The sequence below is a fragment of the Jaculus jaculus genome, chromosome 14 (genome assembly GCF_020740685.1).
Source record: "Jaculus jaculus isolate mJacJac1 chromosome 14, mJacJac1.mat.Y.cur, whole genome shotgun sequence".
NCBI classification, from domain to species: Eukaryota; Metazoa; Chordata; class Mammalia; order Rodentia; family Dipodidae; genus Jaculus; species Jaculus jaculus.
In genome coordinates, this window is record NC_059115.1 from 64,725,148 (window position 1) to 64,751,576 (window position 26,429).

General features: G+C 44.4%; 1 protein-coding gene across 3 annotated transcripts in view; it reads right to left on the minus strand.

Moving 5' to 3' along the window:
• Positions 1 to 25,263, minus strand: part of Rbsn (rabenosyn, RAB effector) — a 43,101-nt gene extending 17,838 nt beyond the window's left edge. The window contains exons 1-7 of one of the 3 annotated variants that reach the window (XM_004651577.3): positions 25,144 to 25,263; positions 22,701 to 23,005; positions 15,178 to 15,318; positions 7,153 to 7,253; positions 6,195 to 6,240; positions 5,925 to 6,086; positions 1,714 to 1,955 (exon numbers count right to left, since the gene is read on the minus strand). In XM_004651577.3, the coding sequence (XP_004651634.2) occupies positions 1,714 to 1,955; positions 5,925 to 6,086; positions 6,195 to 6,240; positions 7,153 to 7,253; positions 15,178 to 15,318; positions 22,701 to 22,854 (846 nt within the window). In that variant the 5' untranslated portion in view covers positions 22,855 to 23,005; positions 25,144 to 25,263. Of the gene's footprint in view, positions 1 to 1,713; positions 1,956 to 5,924; positions 6,087 to 6,194; positions 6,241 to 7,152; positions 7,254 to 15,177; positions 15,319 to 22,700; positions 23,006 to 24,836; positions 24,960 to 25,143 lie in introns of those variants that run through there. The other 2 variants (XM_045133722.1, XM_045133723.1) reach the window with 2 other exon arrangements.
• Positions 25,264 to 26,429: the final 1,166 nt, after the last annotated feature.

Sequence of the window (26,429 nt, forward strand, 5' to 3'; positions counted from 1 at the left end):
TTACAGAAAGGAAAGATAGTAGAGGTGGGGCTTCTGAGAGAAGACTTTTCGTTTTCTTTATATTTATTTGGTTTTTTGAGGTAGGGTTTCACTCTAGCCCAGGCTGACCTGGAATTCACTATGTAGTCTCAGGTTGGCCTTGAACTCACAGTGATCCTCCTACCTCTGACTCCCAAGTGCTGGGATTACAGACATGTGTCACCATGCCCAACAAGAGGAGACTTTTCTGAGAATGTGTCTATAAAGGGAAGAGGAATCAGCTGCTAAGTTCTCTCTCTGCCAGGAGATGCCAAGTAACAGCAAGCCATTAGCACATGGCACTACCAGGGCTCTCCTCAAAACAGGAGGCAAAAAGCACAACAGCTATGTACAAAACAGACACACCAGGTCATGAACTACACACAAGGATAGAGGATGGCTACATCTGCAACTCAGCACTGGGTTTAATTAACACCATTTCTGGAAGTTTCAATATTCACATGGTAATTCCAGAAATACAGCTATCAGGACCTGCAAAAATGCTCAATGACCATTCACTGGTCACTGGGCAAAAACACAATGTTCCTTGGCTCAGTGTTTTACCTGAGTAGCTTCCTATACTCAGGCTAACCTTTTTTTTTTTTTTTTTGTTTCTATGTTTGTTTGTTTGTTTTTCAAGACAAGGTCTCACTCTAGCTCAGGCTGACCTGGAATTCACTACGTGGTCTCAGGGTAGTCTCAAACTCACAGTGATCCTCCTACCTCTGCCTCCCAAGTACTGGGATTAAAGGCGTGCGCTACCACGCCCAGCCCAGGCTAACCTCTTGTTCCCATATCCTGCACCTCTTCACCTAGTCCACCTGGCTAGTGCTCCTCAGCCTTTAGGTCTCACCTGGCCACAAATCCAAACCACCTCACTACCAGATATTTATGGTGTTTTCTTTTGCATAACAACTTTTTAGGTATATGCTAGAGATAGAACTACATCCATGGTCCTTATTCTATTTCCTCTCAAAGTGTACCTCCACTAAGGATACTCTGGGGTCACTGGTGGTAAGGACAGCTGAGACATTTGGGACTTAGAAGAGGCTCTCAGCTGACAGTAACTGTGCAAAACCTAAAACTTGTAACAGGGCTGGAGAGATGTCTTTGTGGTTAAGGCGCTTGCCTGCAAAGCCTAAGGACCCATGTTCAACTCTCCAGATCCCACTTAAACCAGAAGCACAAGGGTGAAGCAAGTACAAGGTTGCACATGCCCATTTGGCAGCACAGGTGTCTGAGTTCAGTTGCGGTGGCTGAGGCCCTGGTGCACCAATTTTCTCTCTCTCTCAAAAAATAAAAAAGAAAGAAAGAAAAGAAAAGCTTGTAACACCTTCAACTAATGATGTCTAAAACTCCCAAAGAGCTTTCCAGGACTCTTATGGCCCACTGTATACCACACCTTCAGCTTTTGCCTTCTCCACAGAACCTGTCCATGCCGCAGCGCAACTGCCCTTCCTCCCTTGCCCTGAGCCTCCCTCCTACTTTCAAGTGAGCATGGAAAGGTGGGGGGATGAGTGTGTTGCAACACACCCATGACAACTCTGTGACTCACCCAGAGGCCTAGTTGAAAAATCATACCAAGACTTTTGGGCAGGAACTAAACATGATTCAAGGAAGCAATTTCCCAGAGCATTCTCTAGAATCTGTAGGCATGAGCAAAGCGAACAGCTGAATCTGCCTGGCATGCATCACCTCGTAGAGTTTCATGATGTCAGGCGTGTGCTCCTTCTCATCGATCTGCTGCTCTCTCTTGAGAAGTGTGTCCTTGCAGTGTGTGCAGCAGCGGATCCGGTCATCATCCTTCTCATCCAGGACTGAGCTAACACTGCTGATGCTGCTAATGCTGCCCCGGCGGGAGCCGTGGACACTGTTGGGTGACTGGCTGGGGCTGGTTTGGGTGCTCAGAGAATCCTTGCTGGCACTGGTGAGCTTGTCTATAAACCACAACAGACAGGAAATGGTGACACAGCAAGCATTTATCCTATCACCCACAAGGGCCAGCTACCAGGCCACAGGCTTCACCTCTGGGCAAGAAAGACCTGCTCCTCTGCCTTGTGGGGTGAAAACCTGGTAGGAAAGAAGCACTGCTACCACACAGGTCAGATCCAAACAACCCAGGGTAGCCTGGCTATGAGGCTCAGAACTCAGTCCTCACCTTGTCTTCCTATCTACCTCTGATGTTTGCTGTTTCCACCACAACCCACATTCTCCTAAGACTTCCTTCCACAACATTCCCACCAGTTTGGCTCTTTCTCTTTCCAACCTCAGCTCAAATGGTATGTCTTTCAGGCAGCCTTCCTCATTTCCAGTCAAAACTGTCCTTCCTATCATTTCCCACGTAGCGCATTTTGGAACAGGTTCCACTTTTCTCACTGAGTAATCGTTGCATTTACACAGAAATGACCAAGGAATCTGTAACCCTTTGGAGGTAGAAATTGTGCCTTATAGCTATACCCCTAACCCAGCCAGCAAGAGCACCCCACAGCAGTTGCCCAGTTAATAAGCTTAAAAACAGAAAAGTGTCCTAAAAATGTAGCTTATTAAGTTTCAGATGAGGAGAAGAGTCTCAGGAAAAAAGGAAAATGCCAAGGTAAACAGCCTAGTAGATGAGAGAAGTAGACAGAGGAAGAGCCTGCTTTTATCCCATGGTGCCAGTCTGCTAAATTCTCTGGTGTTGCAAATCCACCCCACACATCCCAGAAACCAGTGAAATTGCCTTCAGAACTTTTTTTTTCTGTCCCAAGAATGGAACCCAGAGCCTTGATCATGCTAAACAAGTATCTTTCACTGAGCTGCACCCCAGCCCTGCTTCAGCAGTATCTGACCAGCTGGAGCATCTGGATAACCACACTTCACAGCCCTGTTCCCAGAGTTCGCATCCCTATTCTGCATATTCTCCGCAGCAAATCTCCCTACTCATCCACTCAGACCAGATTCCCACTCTTTACTCTGCCTGCAATGTCCTCCTTCCTGACCTTCTCAAGCACCACCTCCAGTCCCCAAGAATCCCTGCTCTCACTCTCCCCAGAGCCTCATGATACACTGTTATTTCCCATATGACATTTGTGGTCTCTCTGAATGACACTGAGCTGCTCGTGACTTTTATCACAAAGGAAGAGATGAGCCCACTGCTCATTCTGCAAGGTCTTCTTCTCAAAGCCTTTCCTATCACTTCTAAGCAAAGCTAACGAGCTGCTTAGCCTTTCTAAAACAATCATTTCTTTCTGAGTGTCCATCTCCCCCGCTAAATACTGAACTCACCAGGTGTGGTGGCGCACGCCTTTAATCCCAGCACTCGGGAGGCAGAGACAGGAGGATCAGTGTGAGTTCGAGGCCACCCTGAGAATACAGAGTGAATTCCAGGTCAGCATGCACTACAGTGGAACCCTACCTCGAAAAACCAAAAAATAAATAAATACTGAACTCCTAGACTAGAAGTATTCAATGACCTGTGAGCTTAGCCTATTTTACTAACCCAGGCTGACCTAGAATTCACTATGTAGTCTCAAGATGGCCTCAAACTCACAAAGATCCTCCCATTTCGGCCTCCCAAGTGCTGGGATCAAAAGCATGTACAGCTGGGTGTGTTGGCGCACATCTTTAATCCCAGCACTTGGGAGGCAGAGGTAGGAGGATTGCTGTGAGTTCAGTGAATTACAGGTCAGCCTGAGCTAGAGTGAGACCCTACCTCGGAAAAAAAAAAAAAAAAAAAAAGTATGCACCACCACTCCCAGCTGCAGCTTGGTTTTCACACTTGTGTATATGTGGTATGTACTAGTGTATGCAGATATATATTCCCTTTATGCAACATGTGGAGGCCAAAGGACAACAGGTGGTCTCTATCACTCTTCCACTTTGTTTCCTTGAGACAGACTCTCACTGAACCTGGAGTTCACAACCTGTTGAGCTAGACTGGCCGGCTAGCAAGCCCCAGTATTCCTCACATCTCTGCCTCTTCTCAGCACTGTGGTTACAGGAACACATGGCCATGGCAAGTCTTACACGTGGGTACTGAGTATTAACTAAGGTCCTCATGTCTATACGAGAGGTATTCTTAGCCATGGAAGGTTGCGCACGCCTTTAATCCCAGCATTCTCAAGGCAGAGGTAGCATGATAGCTGAGTTTGAGGCCAGCCTGAGACTACATAGTGAAATCCAGGTCAACCTGGGCTAGAGTGAGACCCTACCTTAGGAAAAAAGTAAGAACTCTTACTCACTGAGTCATCTCCCCAGCCATTACCTCTTTTTTTGTTTAATTTTTTTTGTTTATTTTTATTTATTTGAGAGCGACAGACAGAGAAAGAGGGGAAGAGAGAGAATGGGCCTCCAGCCGCTGCAAACAAACTCTAGACGTGTGTGCCCCGTCCATCTGGCTAACATGGGTCCTGGAGAATTGAGCCTCGAACCGGGGTCCTCAGGCTTCACAGGCAAGCACTTAAACACTAAGCCATCTCTCCAGCCCCATTACCCCTTTTTTTTAAAACCAGATCTTACTATGTAACCTAGATTGGCCTGAAACTTACAGATTTGTCCCACCTCTGCTTTCAAATGCTGATATCACAGGCATGCACACCACACTCAGCTGGTTTTTATGTTTTTAACAGGTTGTTACTTCTGGAGAGAAGGCTCAATGGTTAAAGTACTTCCCTGCAAAGCCTAATGACTTAGGTTCAATTCCTCAGTACCCATGTAAAGCTAGAGGCACAAAGTGGCACATGCATCTGGAGTTCATTTGCAGTGGCTACAGGCCTTAACGCACCCATTCACTTATTCATTCTCTCTACTTGCAAATAAATAAATAAAAATATTTAAAAATATGAACCAGGTGTGGTGACACATGCCTTTAAATCCCAGCACTGAGGAGTGAGAGGTAGGAGGATCACTATGAGTTCAAGGCCACCCTGAGACTACATAATGAACTACAGGTCAGCCAGGGCTACAGTGAGATCCTACCTCAAAAAACTAGAACATAAATAAATACATATATTTTAAAACATTAATAAAGGGGCTAAAGAAATGGCTTAGTGGTTAAGGCGCTAGCCTACAAAGCCAAAGAACCAAGGTTCAATTTCCCAGGACCCACGTAAGCCTGATGCACATGGTGGTGGTTACAGGAACACCTGGCCATGGCAGTTCGTTCACAATGGCTAAAGGCCCTTCTGCGCCCATTCTCTCTGTCTGACCCCCCACTCAAGTAAAAAAATAAATAAATTTTAAAAACATTAAAAAATATATTAATAAAGACTGTTACTTTCTTTCCAGTAAGAAGAAATGTTAGAGACTACATGTAGCTCACAGAGCCTGAAATATTTACTGATTTATTTTTTAAATTTATTTTCTTTTTTTAATTTTGAGAGAGGGAGAGAATAGGCACACCAGGACCTTCAGCCTGTTGCAAACGAACTCTAGACGCTTGTGCCCCCTTGTGCACATATGCGACATTGTGTGCTTGCATCACTGCCCAGACAGATGAACGGTTTGTTGTTGTTTGTTTGTTTGTTTATTTGACAGAGAAAAAGGGAGAGAGAGAGAGAGAATGGGCGTGCCAGGGCCTCCAGCCACTGCAAAAGAAGTCCAGACGTGTGTGCCCCTTGTGCATCTGGCTAACGTGGGTCCTGGGGAATCAAACCTGGGTCCTTTGACTTTGCAGGCAAGCACCTTAACCACTAAGCCATCCATCCAGCCCATAGTCATTTTTTTTAAATAGGAAAAGCTTGTCAACCATGACAAACCACTGTATCCCCATGCTTAGCACAGTGCATAGGCTATATAGTGGGATTCATGGATTCAACACGTGGATAAATGAAGACCATTAATTAAGCAAAATGGCCTCAAGAACCTAGTGGTAAGTAATGCACTAATCCCTACAGAGAGCAGGTCTGAGCCACATCCACACCACCTACTTGCCAAGGGCAGGCTGATGAGCTCCATGCACTTCTTGCACATGATAGACCCACAGAGGCGGCAGTGGTGGCGACGGTTTCGGATGCTGAACTTACTACCACAGTCTGGACAGAAAGGAACATCTTGGTCGTTGACCCAAGGCACCACAGACTTTTCTATTGCTTTGGGAAGAACCAAACCAACAAAAAGAAGAGGACAACATTTTAAAAGAAAGTTGGTCAGGGAAACAGTGAAAACAAGAATGAACATGAGCAAAGCTCTAGAGTTACCTCGAATCTTTGCAGACTCAGTATTCCCTCTGTCAAAGGCAGTGAGCTAACCAGGAGAAAACAACACCAAATGGAGTTAACAGATGATGGGCAACACTTTCCACATCTCCACCACTCATACTCAAGCAGAAATGCCCATGTTTGCATTTCTCAAGGTTCACCAGTCAGCCCCAATTCCAGCCATCCCAGCCATTTATGTGGGACACAGTATTACCTTCATATCAAGAAGGTATCTCTATGCTTATGACCCATTTCCAATCTCTTCCCTGTTACCAGTTTCACCAATTAACAAGAGACGGGAAAAGATGGGGTGTGTAGATTATTGAAACCAACAGGAAATTCTTAATTTTTCTAGACAATAAAACTAGCCACATACTTCTGCCTATAACATCCACATAAATTTTATCTGGGCTGGAGCTTAGCTCAGGGCAAGTGGCAGAATACTTGCACTGGGTTCCAATCCTAGCACCACAAGAGTAAAAGAAGAAAAGAGTGCCAAACCTGTGGTTGCTACCATGCTCCCCGACACGAAGTCACATACAACAAGTGTTTCTAGGGTCGCAACCCGATCGTGGTGCTGCAGATACATTCTAGTACCACACACAGAACAAGAAAGGTCTGATAAACACTGCACACTGGCGCTGAGTATTCCTCACAGACCTGATCACATTATGCTCTGTGCCCTATTGAGTGCGTGCCTGAGACAAGGGAAAAGGCTCTCCAGCAGTCAAATGGGCCCTTTTCACACATGAAAAGGGGGAGCTGAACACGTGGTAAATCCATCAACCCAGACCACTACCTTCAGGAAACCCAGGACCTACTACTAGAGCCCTGCATGCCCTCTGTAACACCCTACCAGCATCAGATGTACATGACATGCATAACACATGCTGCAAAAGTTCCCTAGAAAATGTGTACCTGCAGGGGAGAAAAAGTGTTTTAAAACTACAAAATTTACCTTCTCTAACCTGATTATCAGCTTATTAACTTCAACAACATAATGGTCAATTCTTGCAGCACGATGCTTTTTAAAGTCAGAAAGATGACTTCTTATAGCACCTAGGAGAGAAGGTGAAAAGATAAATGACTCAAAATTTTTCTGACAAAGCTTCTATAATCCTAATTGAATTATAAAGGTAAAAACTAAGGATTTTAGATTCTTACTAAAGATTTTTTTAATTTTTATTTTTATTTATTTTTTAATTTTATTTTTATTTCTTTTTTTTGGTCTTTCGAGGTAGGGTCTCACTCTAGCCACGACTGACCTGGAATTCATTATGTAGTCTCAGGGTGGCCTCGAACTCACAGTGATCCTCCTACCTCTGCCTCCCAAGTGCTAGGATTAAAGTTGTGTGCCACCACGCCCAGCAAGGATTCTTTTAAAAATGAGGATAACGATGCTACCTACTCCACAGAGTTGCTATAAAGATTAAGTAAGTTGAAAATGATAAAGTCATTAGAACAGTGACAGGCACATGAACAAATGTGAAGTTAACAAGGGTACTAACACTGTGGGCAAATTGGTTTGTGGGTTTTTTGGGGGGTAGTTTTCGAGGTTTTTGGATTCACTGTATAGTTTCAGGGTGGACTAGAACTCTGCTTCTGGAATGCTGGGATAAAAGAAATGTGCCACCATGGCTGGCTAAATTGTTTTTTGAGACATGGAAACCAGGCTGGCTTGGAACTCAAAAATAATCTTGAACTTTTGATCCTCCTGACTCTATTTCCCAAGTGCTGGGATTAAACAGGTTCACCACCATCCCCAGTTTAGAAAATTTTTTGTTCTCATATTTTTCTGTATTTTCTAAAGTTAGTATAGTATAGATTTTATCAGAATAAAAACACATAAATCAGCCAGGCGTGGTGGCGCACTTGGGAGGCAGAGGTAGGAGGACTGCTGTGAGTTCAAGGCCACCCTGAGATGACAGAGTTAATTTCAGGTCAGCCTGGACCAGAGTGAGACCCTACCTCAAAAAAAAAAAAACAAAAAAAAAAACACACATAAACCAAGACCTTCCTCAGTCTAGCAGACAAAACCCAGGAGAAATGTTCCCAACACAAATAGAACTTTGCAAGTGGCATATGACCTCCGTGCACCTGAAACATCCCCTGCTAAATCTCGTATTTTCTAGAAAGACAGTGCTGCCCTCTGACCTGCCAACACTGTGTACTTCCTCTTCCCATTGTCCACCTCAGCAACATATGCTGCATCAGAGCTGTTTTTTTTAATTTTTTTTGTTTATTTTTATTTATTTATTTGAGAGCAACAGAGAGAGAGAGAGAGAGAGAGAGAGAATGGGCACACCAGGGCCTCCAGCCACTGCAAATGAACTCCAGATGCATGTGCCCTCTTGTGCATCTGGCTAACGTGGGTCCTGGGGAACCGAGCCTCGAACCGGGGTTCTTAGGCTTCACAGGCAAGCGCTTAACTGCTAAGCCATCTCTCCAGCCCGAGAGCCGGTATTTGTCACGTATTTTATTTTGTTGTTGTTGTTAAATTTACCAGTATGGGGAGATGGCTCAGCAGTAAAAGGTGCTTGCTTGCAAAGCCTGCTGGCCTGAGATCAATTTCCCAGTACCTATGTAAAAGCCACACACACAAAGTGCCAGGTGTCTGGAATTCATCAGCAGTGGCAAGAGCCCTGGGGAACACCCATTCTCTCTTCCTTTTCCTTCCTCTCTCTCTCTCTCTTTCTCTCTCTCTCTCTCTTTGCAAATTAATAAAATAAAAAGCATTTAAAATTAAAGTCAAAAAATTTAACTGGCAAGTAAAAAATTTATTAAGTCAGGTGTGGTGGCACATGCCTTTAATCCCAGCACTTGGGAGGTTAAGGTAGGAGGATCGCTGAGTTTGAGGCCGCCCTGAGATTACAGAGTGAATTCCAGGTCAGCCTGGGCTACAATAAAACCCTATTTTAAAAAAATATTTATGTAAGCCACCCTGAGACTATATAGTGAGTTCCAGGTCAGCCTGAGGTAGAGTGAGACCCTACCTAGAAAAAAAAAAAAAGAGAGTAAGTTTTTCTGGGCTGGGGAAGATTGCTTAGTGATTAAGGCATTTGCTTGCAAAACCAAAGGACCCAGGTTCAATTCTTCAGGACCCATGTAAGCCAGATCCAAAAGGTGGCGCATGCACCTGGAGTTCATTGGCAGTGTCTAAAGGCCTTGGCATGCCCATTCTCTCTCTCTCACAAATAAATAAAGTTTAAAAAAACTTAAAAAACTTATATATATTTTTATCAATGTACATGATCTTATGAAATATGTATATATCATAGAACGGCAAATCAAACTCTACTCTTGTAATTTTTAAAATATTTTTTTATTTTTTATTTTTATTTATTTATTTGAGAGCAACAGACAGAGAGAAAGAGGCAGATAGAGAGAGAAAGAGAGAGAGAGGAGAATGGGCGCGCCAGGGCCTCCAGCCACTGCAAACGAACTCCAGATGCATGCGCCCTCTTGTGCATCTGGCTAACGTGGGTCCTGGGGAATCAAGCCTCGAACCGGGGTTCTCAGGCTTCACAGGCAAGCGCTTAAAGACTAAGCCATCTCTCCAACCCTAAATATTTTTATTTGCAAGTAGAGAGAACATGTACATGTCAGATCCTCCCACAACTTTAAATGAACTCCAGATGCATGTGCCACTTCTATTGAGCTGGGTGTGGTAGTGCATGCCTTTAATCCCAGGACTCGGTAGACAGATCATTGTGAGTTTGGGGCCAGCCTGAGACTACATAGTGAATTATAGGTCAGCCTGAGCTAGAACAAGATCCTACCTTGAAAAGAAAAAGTTTAAAAAAAGAAAAGCAAAAACCCAGGGGCATAGAGGGCTCTGGTGTTAGGGCTTTTAGGTGTGTCCATGAATCACACATGCTCCTATAAGTAATTATAATGAAGTTCTCTATTTCACCAAGTTGAGTTGGAATCACAGGAATCTTTGTTGTTTGTGGGGGTTTTTTTGTGGGGTTTTTTTTGTTGTTGTTTGTTTGTTTGTTTTTGGTTTTCTAAGGTAGGGTCTCACTCTGGTCCAGGCTGACCTGGAATTAACTCTCTCATCTCAGGGTGGCCTTGAACTCATCATGGCGATCCTCCTACCTCCCGAGTGCTGGGATTAAAGGCACGCGCCACCATGCCTGGTTTAGGAATCTTTCTTTGATCTGTCTGTAAGCTCTTATTTGGTGTGAATAGATGTCTCTCTTATATCACCCCAGAAAAGTCTTACAATAGTATGATTTATTTTTATTTTTCATTTATTTATTTGCAAGCAGAGAATGAGAAAGAAAGCGAGAGAGATGAAGGGTGCACCAGGGCCTGTAGCCACTGCAAACGAACTCCAGACACATGTGCCCCTTGTGCATCTGGCTTACGTGGGTCCTGGGGAATTAAAACTGGCTTCTCAGGCAAATGCCTTAACTGCTAAGCCATCTCTGTAGCCCCAATAGTATTATTTTTAAAGCAGTTTTCTCCTGCAATGATCAAAATGTTTCTACTCACTCACATGGCAGCCACTAAGCATATACGGAGACCGAACATAAAATGTGTGTGCTGTAGGAAAGAGCTTTTATTTCAGTTTAATTTTATTTATATTTTTATTTTCTTTCCCTTTTTTGTGAGTAAAGCAAAGGAGACTCATTGAGAAAACAGGGAGAAAGCTCAGAGTATCAGGGAAAGCATGCTTGGACACTTAGGATTTCAATCAGTATCCCAAAAAGAGATAGAGAGGGGAAAAGGAAAGGTTATACTTTTTTCAGTTAGAACTCAGCAAAGTGAGCAGGCTTAACAGTAAAGATCTGCAAGCAACTGCCATTTTTGTTTATTTATTTATTTGAGAGCAACAAAGAGAGGAGATAGATAGAGAATGGGTGCGCCAGGGCCTTCAGCCACTGCAAACAAACTCCAAATGCATGTGTCCCCTTGTGCATCTGGCTTATGTGGGACCTGGGGAATCGAGCCTCGAAACGGGGTCCTTAGGCTTCACAGGGAAGTGCTTAACCACTAAGCAATCTCTCCAGCCCTGCCAATGGCTTTTTTTTTCCTCCTCCACAGAACTTATCCTTTTATTAGCAAAACCAATTGTTGCAGTTAGCTTCACGTTGCTGGCACAATGCACCTGACCAAAAGCAGCTGATGGGAGAAAAGGGTTTATTTTGGCTTATAGACTCCACGGGAAGTTCCATGATGGCAGAGGAAGATGTGGCATGAGCTGAGGCTGGACATCACCTTCTGGTCCACATCAGGTGGACAACAGCTGAAGGAGAGTGTGCCAAACACAAGCTGCTATAACACTCAAAAGCCTGCCCCCAACAATGCACTGCCTCCAGGGGGCTCCAATTCCCAAACTACTACCAACTGGGGACCTAGCATTCAGAACACATGAGTTTATGGGGAATGCCTAGTTCAAACCACCACAGTAATCTTTCACAAGACTTTTTTGGCCTTAAAGGCATTTTTGCATTCTCCAGGAGGAATATGGTTTTTTTCTGAATGTAAATTTTTTTTTTGAGCATGATTTTTTTTTTCTGTTAGCAATGGTTGTTTTCCTGTTCCTTTAGATAACTCCGTCAGAATCCAATCATTGACTCACTCATGTATCTGTCTCTTCCTATTCCCATTTCCAAAGTTCCTGGAGGCCCAAACCAAATGGCTGTCTTCTCCTTCGTCCCCTTATTGCTTATATTTTTTCAATCACTCTTTATGAAAAGATCCCAAAGTATTTTAGAGGAAGCAGTCAGCTTATGGAGAGTGATCGTAGCCCCTGATTATGGATGAAGATAAGAGGGTCCATGTAATAGGAATGGAATAGGGTTGGGAGTGAGAGAAGTATGTGGGATATCAACTGCCCTTTCACCCCGGCTGTCAAGGCAGCGCTGAGGCCGTTTGCTTTGCGGTGCTCTTGTCCTCACTACCCACCACTCTGCTCCCCAGGTCCTTGTGCAGACAAGTCGGTAGAGCTCCCAGCAAAGGAGGAGGCTTCTGGGGACACTAAGGAGCTAATAGCAGGCAAAGACCCAAGAACACCATTGGACCATCAGAGTTTAGGTCGTACTCAGGGCTTTAGTCATTTCAATTTATGTGGTGTTGGAATTCAAGCCCAGGATTTCACACATGCTAGGCATGTGTTTTTAAAATATATTATTGATTTTTATTTATTTGAGAGAGACAGAGAGAAGAGAGAGAGAGAATAGCCATGCCAGGGTCTCTAGCCAGTTGCAAATGAACTCCAAATACATGTGCCTCCTTGTTCATCTGGCTTGACATGAGTTCTAAGGAATCAAACCTGGGTCCTTAGGCTTTGTAGGCAAGCGCCTTAACTGCTAAGATATCTCTCCAGCCCTAAGTATGTGTTTTGACAGCAAGCTATACCCACATCCCCAAGCTTCTCTATTTTATTTTTAATTAACTAATTAGTGTGTTTGTATGAAAGAGAGAGAAGAGCACCAGATGCCTTGTGCATATGTTTTTACATGGATACTGGGAAATTGAACTCAGGCAAGTGGACTTTGTAAGCATCTTTCATTGCTGGGCCATCTCCCACAATTTTTAGCCACTCATTTTTTCCCCATAAATCAGTGCTTTTTTTTAAATTTATTTATTTGAGAGCGATGGACACAGAGAGAAAGACAGAGGGAGAGAGAGAGAATGGGTGTGCCAGGGCTTCCAGCCTCTGCAAACGAACTCCAGACGTGTGCACCCCCTGTGCATCTGGCTAACATGGGACCTGGGGAATCGAGCCTCGAACCGGAGTCCTTAGGCTTCACAGGCAAGCACTTAACCGCTAGGCCGTCTCTCCAGCCCCCCCTTTTTTTTTTTAATTTAAATCAGTGCTTTTATTTGCACTGATAACCTTGAAAATGTGCTGGGGATTTTTTTTTTTTTTTTAATTTCAACAGTCACATGTGACTAGCGTCTACTGAACTAGACAGCACAGGTTTACAACTTAGCACTATCTTCCTGGGCAGCATTAATAATGCCATAGGTAACCTTGAGTAAATATTCCTTCTTCCTTTCTTAAAGCCTTAGTTTTCTCCTCTATTAATGAAATCGAACATCACAACCATGGATTTTGTGAGAGGTGAGCAAGAACATGAACACTGCACAGTAAACTACTATGAAAGAATCACTACTTATCCACTTCATGGACAAAATGTATTTATTGAGCCAAGGGTGTAATTCACTGATAGAGCACATGCTCAATATGACACACTAGGGTCAATTCCAGCACCCAGAAGAAAGGTGTTAATGACTGTTATCATTCCACAGCAAATAATATGTAAGATTAGACTGTTAAACTAATTGTAGCAGCATGACCATTTTTACAATGGCTTTGAAATATAATTCATATACATAAAATTCACTTAAAGCATACTAACTCAAAAGTGGTTTTCAGTGCATACACAAAACTAAGCAATCATTACCAGAAATTTTAGAATATTGTAATCAGTTTGAAAGCAAAGAGGAGCTGAGGAAATGTCTCAATGACACAGCAGTTGCATAATGTGCCTAAGGTCCTGGGTTTGATCCCCAGCATTTCCAATTAAAAATAACAACCACACGTGGTAGTACATGCCTTTAATCCCAGCACTTAAGAGGCTGAGGTAGGAGAACAGCTATAATTTCGGGGCCAGCCTGGAACTACAGAGTGAGTTCAAGGACAGCCTGGGATAGAGTGAGACCCTACCTTGAAAAAAAAGACAGAGAAAATAAGAGCCCTTTAATTATTTGCAAAGGTAAGCTGATGCTTTGTTTTTTTTTTAATTATTTTTTTTGTTCATTTTTTATTTATTTACTTGAGAGCGACAGACACAGAGAGAAAGACAGAAGAAGAGAAAGAGAATGGGCGCGCCAGGGCCTCCAGCCACTGCAAACAAACTCCAGACGCGTGCGCCCCCTTGTGAATCTGGCTAACGTGGGACCTGGGGAACCGAGCCTCGAACCAGGGTCCGTAGGCTTCACAGGCAAGCGCTTAACCGCTAAGCCATCTCTCCAGCCCTGATGCTTGTTTTTTGAGATAATCAAATGATGTTACTTTTACTACTATTTTTTAAGCTTGCTTTTAATTTAAAGGTGAAAAATTTTCAAAAAGGAAATGTTCCTATATTTTTGACATTATATGACACCAATAAAGTATTTTGTTACCAAAAAAAAAGACAGAGAGAAAGAGGAGGAGAAAGTAGGAGAAGGAAGGAAGAAGAGGTGGTGGAGGAAGCAGTGCCACCAACATAATTATACACTTCAGAAGAAAGGCAAGCTGCACAAGCGCTTCTCGTTGGCACATCATGCTCCATGTGAAAGGAGACAGACCTGCCAGTGGAGTCTGTTGGCTGAGCTGACATGAGAAAGTTTCTAGCTGTTTGATCCTCAGCAGGTTCTCATAAGAAGCAGTGAGGGTGCAATTCACACATATAAAGTATTTAATGCAAAGCCCAACACAAAGTGGATAGTAACTCATTCTCTTCCATTTTCTCTCCCTGCTAGGACATAGGGTCAATAAAAAGCATAAACCTGGGCTGGAGAGATGGCTTAGCGGTTAAGCGCTTGCCTGTGAAGCCTAATGACCCCGGTTCGAGGCTCGGTTCCCCAGGTCCCACGTTAGCCAGATTCACAAGGGGGCGCACGTGTCTGGAGTTCATTTGCAGAGGCTGGAAGCCCTGGAGCGCCCATTCTCTCTCTCTCCCTCTATCTGTCTTTCTCTCTGTGTCTGTCGCTCTCAAATAAATAAATAAAAATTTAAAAAAAAAAAGCATAAACCTAGCTGGGCATGGTGGTGCACACATTTAATCTCAACACTCGTGAGGCAGAGGTAGGAGGATTGCTATGAGTTCAAGGCCACCCTGAGACTACACATTGAATTCCAGGTCAGCCTGGGCTAGAATGAGACCCTACCTCAAAAAAACAACAACAAAAAAAGTACCTAAAATAGAACAGATATTTAATAACCATTTGCTGAATAAATCAGTGAATAAATAAATAAATTTCTTACCAAGTTCCTGGGGTTCCCACATGTAAGGATCAACCCCTCCATAGCTGAATGATTCATATCCTTGGTTCCCTGATTCTGTTCGATCATCACCTTCTCGTTTCAACAACTTGTTCTTTGCTTTCTTAGCTTTTTGGACAAGATCTTGAAAAACAAAATAGAACAAACACCATAAATGAAGCTATGAAAATAACCCACTGAAGTATTGAGAGAAAGTACAAAGAACAAAACTGATGAAATAATTATCTTTGTTTAAAAATGCACAAGAAAGGGCTGGAGGGATGGCTTAGCGGTTAAGGCGTTTGCCTGCAAAGCCAAAGGACCCAGGTTTGATTCCCCAGGAGGCACACACATCTGGAGTTCATTTGCAGTGGCTGGAGACCCTGGTGCACCCATTCTCTCCCCCGACCTTTCTGTGTCAAATAAATAAATAAATAAAAATAAAAGAGGAGGAGGCCAGGTGTGGTGGCTCACGCCTTTAATCCCAGCACTTGGGAGGGAGAGGTAGGAGGACTGCTGTGGGGGAGAGATGGCTTAGCAGTTAAGGCACTTGCCTGCAAAGCCAAAGGATCCAGGTTCAACTCTCCAAGGCCCATGCAAGCCAGATGCACAAGAGAACACATGCATCTGGAGTTTGTTTGCAGTGGCTGAAGGAACTGGCATGCCCATTCTCTCTACCTGCCTCTTTCTCTCCCTTCCTCCCCCTCAAATAAAAGATTAAATAAATAAATAAATAAATGTCAGGGTCTGAAGACTTGGTGGTTATGATACTTGCCCATGAAGCCTAAGGACCTAGGTTCATTTCCCCAGAATCCACATAAGCCAGATGCACATAGTGGTGCATACATCTGGAATTCATTTGCAGTGGCTAAAGGACCTGGTATGCCCATTCTTTCCATATAATAAAATAAAAATGAATGAAAAAAAAAAAAAAAGCCAGGCGTGGTGCCTCAAACCTTTAATCCCAGCACTCAGGAGGCAGAAGTAGGAGGAATGCCATTGAGTTCAAAGCCACCCTGAAACTGCATAGTGAATTCCAGATCAGCCTGGGCTACAGCAAAATCCTACCTTGAAAAACTTAACAAGCTCAGGTTTGATTCCTCAGTACCCATGTAAAGCCAGATGCACAAAGTGGCACGTGAATCTGGAGTTCATTTGTAGTGGCAAGAGGCCCCTGCAGCACCTATTCTCTCTCTCTCTCAAATAAAAAAAAATAAATAAAAATAAACTAGCTAGGGATAGGTTAGCCTGGGCTAGAACTGGACCCTACCTCAAAAAAAAAAAAAAATTTAGAAACTTGCACAAGAGGGCTGAGCAGTTAAAGGTGCTTTGCAAAGCCTGTTGACCTAGGTTCAATTCTCCAGCATCCACATAAAGCAAAGTGGCACTTGTGTCTGCAGTGGCAAGAGACCCTGCCATGCCTACACGAACACACATGCATAAACAAAATGCTTTGTGCATGCTAAGCAATCACCTAACCACTAAGCTATACATACCCCCATTCCCTAAAGCTTTATTTACTTTAATAAAATTCTATAATATTAAGGTCTCACGGGTAAATAATTTTCATTTACCTCCAGAAAAGGATGTGGCCAAACCAACATTCCTAGATTGGGACACTGTTTAAGAACATAACATTCTTTTCTCTCTTCTGTCCTAGTCACTGAATTTATATGTGAAAATATTTACAAAAATTTTCAAGAAACACAAGTCAGGAACACTGTAAAGTGCACATTATACAAGTTCACATCCACAATGTGTAATGTAGGTACCAACACTACTTAGAGAGGAAATGACATCAAACAGGGTTAGGGGAAAGGACTTCCTTCACCCAATATCACAAAGCTTATAGGCTTATAGCTTATACAGGAAGCACAGCTCTCCCCAGCCAGTGCCGTAGTCACCTCAGGGGACACTTAGGATAAGGTACAGCTCAGGAGCTCTGCTTCCCATGCCAAAGAGGACACCTTGCAAAACTGAAAAACAGTTAACTGGTAGGGAAAAATACTTTCAGTTGTATATTAGTTGCTCTCAATAGTGATACTGAGTCCTGAGTAGTATCCCTGTCAGCCATTAAACCGAATAGAAAATACCAGGTTAATGCTTATCAAACTGCCCAGTAAGCACTTCTCTTAATGTTCATACCCTTACACATTTTTTTAATATTTCATTTTTATTTATTTATTTGAGAGATACAGAACTAGGCAGGTAGAAACAATGGGTGCTCCAGGGCCTCCAGCCACTGCAAACGAATTCCAGATGTGTGTGCCCCCTTGTGCATCTAGCTTACGTGGGCCCTGGGGAGTCGAACCTGGGTGCTTTGGCTTTGTAGACAAGTGCCTTAACTGCTAAGCCATCTCTCAAGCCCCATACCCTTATATTAATGCTACTCTCACTTTTGGTAGAGAACCTTCTCTTTTCAGATGGCAGTGACCTTGGGATAACTCAGAAGGCATCCTGCTGCTGGAAAGAAGTAACAGTAATGCTCAGTACTGCAATATCTCTATCACATCTTCCACCACTCAGGGTCTATTGCAGAAAACGTGGTGGGAAGAATGTAAGAGCCAAAGGAAGGGAAGGACTCCTTACAACCTGTTCCCCCCAGACACAAAATGGCCTGGATATCCATGACCTCACAGTGCCTGACACTACCTACACAAGACCATCATAATAGGAGGAATAGATCATGACATCAAAATAAAAAAGAGACTGATTGAGAGGGGGAGGGGATATGATGGAGAATGGTGTTTCAAAGAAGAAAAGGGGGGGTTACCATGAGATTTTTTTTTTAATTTTATTTATTTATTTATTCATTTGAGAGCGTCAGACACAGGGAGAAAGACAGATAGAGGGAGAGAGAGAGAATGGGCGCACCAGGGCTTCCAGCCTCTGCAAACGAACTCCAGACGCGTGCGCCCCCTTGTGCATCTGGCTAACGTGGGACCTGGGGAACCGAGCCTCGAACCGGGGTCCTTAGGCTTCACAGGCAAGCGCTTAACCGCTAAGCCATCTCTCCAGCCCAAGAGATATTTTTTATAATCATGGAAGTTGTTAATAAAAATTTGAAAAAAAAAAAAAGAAAGAAAATACCAGGTTAGCCAGTTGTGTTGGTGCATGCCAGCAGGAAGTTGCTGAAGAGGCAAAGGCAGGAGAATCAGGAATTTGAGGCCAGCTTGGGCTATACATTATATCGTGTGTGTGTGTGTGTGTGTGTGTGTGTGTGTGTGTGTGTACATATATCATATACATATACTTGGTTGTCGATTAAGACAGGGTTTCACTCAAACCCCGGCTCATTCTACTCATTCTGTAGCCCAGGCTAGTCTAGAACTCAGCAATCCTACCTCAGCCCATGGAGCATTAGGATAAAGGTGTACATCACCATGCCCAGCTTTTAACATTTAATATATCACTACTTCATATGGCTTCGATATGCCCTATCAGTCCAATGACATTAAAAACACAACCAGAAAAAAAAAAAAAAAAAACACCCCCAGAGACTTCAACAGTCTAGGTGAATGCAGACACGGGCTAGCAAGCAGAAGGTGAGAAGGGGCTGGTCAGGACTGTGACTTTGTCTCACAGTGGAGCCAGCAGGCAAATTTCCTCAACATCAGTCACTCCAACATTACTTTTTCCAATTGGAAAAATACCAGAACTAAAGGACGTCCTTTAAAATGCATTAAGCTGGTCTTCTGTAACAGGGAAAGGAAACTGCCTGTTGAGAACAAAGGGTCTAGCAGACAGGAAATTAGTTTGCAAACACTTCATTTTTGCAAACAAGACTAAACTGTGTTGGCAGTCTATGCCATTTAACCACCTTAGAAGCTACAGAAAGTGTCTGGCAACATTCCCAGAGTGGGTGTTGACCTTCCAAAGGGGCCCAGTTAAGAACCAATCCATACATCTGGAAAAAGCAAAGCAGGAGCTAAAGATTTTAAACCACTTTTTCTTCTACCTACTGAGAATGGGCTGAACTTAAACTGAACCCACAGGCCACTTTTCAGAAATGGTTGTTTATCTTGCCTTTTTTTAAAACTGCCTTCAGGGGCTGGGAAGATGGCTCAGTGGTTAAAGGTGCTTGCTTGCAAAGCCTACAGGGCCAGTTTTAATTCCCAAGCCTCCATATATGCCAGATGCAAAAGGGGGCACAAGTATCTGACATTTATTTGAAGCAGCAAGAGGTCCTGGTATGTCCATACACACACATATATACAAATAAATAAAAGTTTAGTACATGTATCTGCAGTTCGTTTGCAGCGGCAGGAGACTATGTTGCACCCATTCTCTCTCTCCCCCTCTCTCTCCCTCCCTCCTTCATTCTCTCTCTCAAATAAACAAAATATATTAAAAAAAAAAAAACTAATGATGGCCAGGCGTGGTGGCACACATTTTTAGTCCAAGTATTCAGGAGGCAGAAGTAGGAGGATCACTGTGAGTTTGAGGCCACTCTGAGACTACATAGTGAATTCCAGGACAGCCTGGGCTAGAGAGAGACCCCACCTCAAAAAGCAAACAAGCCAGGCCTGGTGGTACACACCTTTAATCCCAGCACTTGGGAGAAAGAAATAGAAGAATCACTGTGAGTTCAAAGCTACCCTGAGACTACATAGTGAATTTCAGGTCAGGCTGGGCTAGAGCAAAACCCTACTTCAGAAAAAATAAATAAACAAAAGAAAAATAAAGCAAAAAAAAAAAAAATCCAGAAACTATGAAGCATAGTCCTTTTCCACAGTCCTGATAGTACATGGTTCTGCTCCAGTCTCTCCAAACACAAGCCTTCTTGATAACTAGATCCCTCAGGATTTTAAAAACATTTGACTTCATGTTTTTAGATAGAAGTTATAACTGTTAAAGCTTTCAGCGACTTTCTTTTTTTATAAATGAACTGAACAGTGAGACATGGAATGGAATTCTGAGGACAAATATTTGATGACAAGATGCCTATGAGAGATGTTGGGAGGTCAAAGTCCACTTAAGAGTACCACCTATGGGCTGGGCGTGGTGGCACATGCCTTTAATCCCACCACTCGCACTCAGGAGGCAGAGGTAGGAGGATCACCAGGAGTTCGAGGCAACCTAAAACTACATAGTAAATTTCAGGTCAGCCTGGACTAGAGTGAGAACCTACCTTGAAACCCCCCCCAAAAAAAGAATACCACCTAAGGGCTGGAGAGATGACTTAGTGATTAAGGTATTTGCCTGCAAAACCAAAAGATACAGGTTCCATTCTCCAGGATCCATGTAAGCCAGATACAAGGTAGCAATGTGTGTCTGGAGTTTGCTCTCTCTCTCTCTCTCCCTCCCTCCCTTCCTCATTCTTTCGCTCTCTCCAATAAATAAAAATTAAAAAGAAAAAAAAGATGAGAAATCCTGCTGGAGCTAAGCAGGTCCTCTATGTAGACCAGCTGACAGAAAGCAAGCTGCAAAAAGCTATGCTGCATGCAGTTCAATGGGAGAGAGAGAAATCACCAGTGAAGATACTCGACAGTGGACACCACAAGCCTTATATTTGGCCAAACAGGCCAAATGAGCCAATAGGTACAATACTGGCATATCTGTTATAGGGGAAACCAACCACTCTCTAATTGGACTGGAGGCCCACACCATGGGAGGGAATACATTCCTGATACTGAAAACCTACAACAGGGATAGTCATGAGCCATAGGGGTATAACGTCTGCTGCTATCTGGCTAAATGTATATACTATGCTCACCAAACTGGCCAGTAAGCACTTCTCTTAATATTCATACCCATATATTAGTGCTACTCTCACTTTTGGTTAGAGAACCTTCTCTTTTCAGAAGGTGGTGACCTTGGGATGACTCAAAAGGCACCATGGTCCTGAGAAGAAGTGACAGATGAGTGCTTAGCACTGAAACATCTCTATCACACCTTTCAAGGCTCAGGGTCCATTGTGGAAGAGGTGGTGGAAAAGGAAGGGTAGAACTCCTTACAACGTGCTCCTCCAGACACAAAATGGCTTGGATATCCATGACCTCACAGTGCATGACACTACCTACACAAGACCATCATAATAAGAGGAAAAGATCATGACATCAAAATAAAAGAGAGACTGATTGAGAGGGAAGGGGATATGATGGAGAGTGAAGTTTCAAAGGGGAAAAAATGAGGGGAGGGAGGGAGGAAGGGAGGGAATTACCATGGGATATTGTGTACAATTATCGAAGCTGCCAATAAAAAATAAATAAATAAATAAAGCACACCTTTAATCCCAGCACTGGGGAGGCAGAGGTAGGAGGATCACCGTGAGTTCAAGGCCACCCTAAGACTACATAGTGAGTTCCAGATAAGCCTGAGCTACAACAAGACCCTACCTCAAAAAAACACCTTGGTTCAGCCCTTCCTCTCCCACCCAATAAAAATTATGAACACAGCATCCAGACTTTTTCATGCTTATGACCTCCAGAAATGCTGCCAAGTAGGGAGAAGCAAGTTAGTTGAATCATAGGAAGGTAAGTCCCAAAGGAGCAGCAACTTATTTGGGGCTTAGAACCTGAAGCCCAGGAAACAGAAGTAAGAAAAATAAAAAAAAAAATTACTTTGCCAGGCATGGTAGCGCACGTCTTTAATCCCAGCACTTGGGAGGCAGAGGTAGAAGGAATGCCTTGAGTTCAAGGCCACCCTGAGACTACATAGTGAATTCCAGGTCAGCCTGAGCTAGGGTAAGACTCTACCTCAAAAAAAAATAAAACAAAAATTTACTCTGCAGAACCTAAGCTATTAGAAGCTCAAGAATTCAGGTTTAACTTTTAGAGTTGTTTCTCTTTGTTTTTCAACTCTGACCTTCTGGGCTGTAGAGGGCAAGGTCTACTCAGAGAAGGATGGATAGCAGAAAGGCTTAAATTTGTGACAGGTAAGTGAACATACAGTGTGCCTCCACTTTCACAGCAAACCTTCTCTGGCTGCAGGTCAGATAACTGGAATAATCTAGCAAGAGACAGCAGATCACAGTGACTATGTTTATTAGGTACAAAGCCACTCTCTGCTTCACTTGTGTGACTTTAGGCAGGGACATCTACTCTGTGTAGTACCTTCATCAGCAAAATGGGGATATTCAGCCACATAGTTAACATAAGGATTAAATGAGAAAATACACAGAGAAACTCTGAAAACTGCAGAGCACTTAGCAAGCACTAGATATCTGTTTGCTATTATTGTCAATGTCACATCCCAGTGGCTACACAGAAGCCCATGAAATGCTCACATGCATTGAATAAGCTCTCTGACAGGACAGGGTGAGACTCTTGCCTCTTACTTTTTTTTTTTTTTTTTTTAATTTATTTATTTGAGAGCGACAGACAGAGAGAGAAAGACAGATAGAGGGAGAGAGAGAGAATGGGCGCGCCAGGGCTTCCAGCCTCTGCAAACGAACTCCAGACGCGTGCGCCCCCTTGTGCATCTGGCTAACGTGGGACCTGGGGAACCGAGCCTCGAACTGGGGTCCTTAGGCTTCACAGGCAAGCGCTTAACCGCTAAGCCATCTCCCCAGCCCCGCCTCTTACTTTTAATTTGCCCTTTGACATCACGGTCTTCCCCGGAGTGCTCTTCCTCATAATGTGACTGGAGCTGATAGAACGACTGCAGATCCTTCAGGCACAGAGGACAGAGGAAGCCCTCCCTCACTTCCCCTGGGTCATCCAGAGAAGCCATGGCCATGCCCCTCTCAGCCTCGGGAAGGCAGGGGCTTCATGCCAAGTCAGCTTGACCCTTCCCCAGCCTTCCCAAGGACTCCAGCATCAGCTTAAGCAGCAATGTGATGGAGAAGTATCTGGCCCTGGTGAAGTTTCCTCACTGCAGCAGGAGGGACCTAAGGAAAGAAAAGAAAAATTTTTTTCAGACAAATTAGCAGCAACCAAAAATGTTCTTTTTCCTTTTCACAGTTTAACAAAGGTACTTAAAGTCTGTTCCACGACATAAGATGGGACACAAGCAGCTCAATGCAGCAGGAAGTATATCCCTATAGATAAACAGGATCCCAAAGCACTGAGCTTAGTAGATTTTATAAACTAGTAACAGCAGAGCAGCAACTCTAATGTTCTCATTGCTTCCAAAAACAAACTTAGCCAGACTTTTAGTCTCAGCAGTTGGAAGGCTGAGCTAAGAGGATCTCCCTAAGTTTGAAGCCAGCCTGGGAAAACAGAGTGAGTTCTAGGTCAGCCTGGGCTAGAGTGAGACTCTACCTTGAAAACATCAAAATAAATAAATAAATACAAGCCAGACATGGTGGTGCATACCTTCAATACCAGCACTCAGGAGGAGAGGTAGGAGGATCACTGAGTTCAAGGCCAGCCTGAAACTACAGAGTGAGTTTCAGGTCAACCTAGGCTAGAGTGAGACCCTACCTTGAAAAAAAACAATAAATAAATAAATACATGTATACATACATAAAATTTTAAAAATAATTTGTTGCATAAACGTTTCAGGGCTCATTAAGTTACATTTTCTATCTCATTAACCCACGGCAATGTTACCCTGCAAGAGTCCTGGCCATAGAGAACCCATACAAAACTGTATCACAAAAAAAAAAGTCTCTCTCCAAGAACTTGGGGTCAGAACCCACATACAGAGTAAGGAAGAATATGTGTGATCCTCAGGTCTACAGAGGGCCACTGAGGAAGGGAACTCCAAACTGAGGAGTAGCCTGGCATGGTGGTGCACGCCTTTAATCCCAGCACTCCAGAGGCAGAAGTACAAGGATCGCTGTGCAGCCTGAGACTACACAGTAAATTCCAGGTCAGCCTGGGCTAGAGTAAGTCCCCACCTTGAAAAAAAGAAAAAAGGAAAGAAAACTGAGAAGTGGTAGCAACTTAGACAAAAAGCAAATAAGATGCCAGCTCACTGCTGTTTCCCTCTAGTTAAGAAATCTGGTGACTACACACAGGCAGACTAAGCCTTTTGGGGACATCAATGAAACAGCAGCAGCTCCACAGATCCAACCTGTTCCCTCCCGGCCAGTAGTTCCCTCGTGCTCCAAGTGTGACAGCCTCTGTCTTCCCAAATTTCATACTCTCTAAGTACAAATCAAACACAAACCCTACTCCACCCCTGCACACACACCACCCTTCACTTCCGGAAGAAATGCCTCTTACTCAAGGTACACTCACCAGGATGCCCTTCCCAGCCCTTCGCACACTAAGTGACTAAATAATAAGACAAGTCTGTTAAGACCTGAGATGGCACAGACTGTGTTTCCCCACCCACTATCCTCACAGCCCAGAGTCTAGTGCACACAAGGAAGCGGCTTAAGATTGCCTCCACGAACAGAGCTGGAAGGATGGCTCAGCGATTAACACGTTTGCTTGCAAACCCAAATGACCCAGGTTCTGTTCCCCAGGACTCACGTTAGCCTGATGCACAAGGGGGCGCATGCGTCTGGAGTTCGTATGCAGTGGCTGGAAGCCCTGGTGCACCCATTCTCTCCCTCCCTCTTTCTGTCAAATAAATATTTAACAAAAAAAAAAAAGGGTGGGGGGAAGCTCCACGAATAAATGAAGAAAGGAGGGAACTCAAACAGAGCACAACTCCACATGCACCGGACTAGAAATCCACCACCAGAACGGATCCCGCAAGCACAACTCAAGACATGCACTCCCCTCGTATCCTAAACACAGAAGAAATTAATAAATAATAAAGCCAACCTTGCACGTCCAGAGGGAGGCCCAGCCGGCCACCCGACTACGCACGCCGCAGGGCCCCACGGTCACGCGCACGCCCACGCACTGCGCGACAGCCTGACCCCGCGCAGCAGGACGGCACACGTCGCTGACAGCCCCACGCGAACTCACAAGCCCACCGCCTCTGCCCCGCGCGAGCGGAGAAGGGAAACACAACCGCGCTGCGCACGCAACCGCGCAGCTCCGTCACCGCCGCCGCCGCCGCCGCGAGGGTCACATTCGCCGTCTCCCTCCCGAGGCCCACCCCTCGGGCCCAACGGTCCCGGTGTACCCTATCGCAGGCCCGCCGTGTCCTCCTCAAACCCGGCTCCAGGCCCGGGATAGTCGCCCACAGAGCGGCGAACGCCCTCCCATCAGCTGTTCAGAGCTCGGCAGGCACGCCTGCGCACGGGGGGGGAAAACCGGAAGTCAGGCTGACCGACGCCAGTAGAGCGCCGAGCTCGTCGAGGCACGAAGTGGCCAGGGGTAGATTGGATTGGCGCTGGCTACGACCAGAGCCTTCTGCGCAGGCGCCGTCTACGCGGGGCGGGAGTTGGGCGTATAGAGGTGGGGCTTTTGGAAGTAAGCCTTTTTGCTCGGTGGTACCCGTGGAAGAAAGTGAGGTCGGTGGAATTTTAACTCGTCACCAGTGTGTGCAAAGATGAGGCAGCCTAGGAATCTTAAACAGCTCCCCAAATGCGGGTCTTAATTAATTCAAGAGTCCATTAGAGGCCGGGCGTGGTGGTGCATGCCTTTAATGCTAGCACTTGGGAGGTAGACTTAGGAGGATCACTGTGAGTACGAGGCCAGCCTGGGCTAGAGTGAAACCCTACCTCAAAAAAAAAAAAAAAAAAAAAGTCGGGCGTGGTGACATACACTTTTAATCCCAGCACTTGGGAGGAAGAGGTAGGAAGGATCGCTGTCAGTTTGAGGCCAGTCTGTAGCTGCAGAGTGAGCTCCATGTCAGCCTGCGCTAGAATGAGACCTTACCTCAAAAAAATAAATGAACGATAGTGATGAAGAAATTGGGGTTCCTCTGCCAATGCAACAATATATGCCAACATACCAGTAGAATACAAGAGTTTTGGGGGTATCCCCAGATTCTTGTCTTATAAATTCAAAGAATTGATACCCACAGACCAGGTTTTATTAGACGTTAAGAAGGAAGGAAGACAGAACTCATGCCCAAGAGAATGCATGAACTGGGTTCCCAGAAATGGGGAAGCCTAGTACTTAAGAGAAGGAAGAAATACAGTGCCCTTGCCTAAGATGGTAAGAGGGGGTTTGAGAAGCCCAGAACTTAAGAGATGAGAACACAGGAGTGGGATAAAGCCTGCCTATATGGAGGCGGAGCTAGCCAGCCTGAGCACCTGGTTTCTATGTCTGAATGGGGTGCTGAGGCACAGGGAGGATTAAGAGAGAATGGACAGCTGGTTGTAGTGACACACGCTGTTAATCCCAGCACTTGGGAGGCAGAGGTAGGAGGATCGGCCGTGAGTTCGAGGCCACCTGAGACTACATAGTGAATTCCAAGTCAGCCTGGGCTAGAGTGAGATCCTACCTCGAAAAACAAAAAGC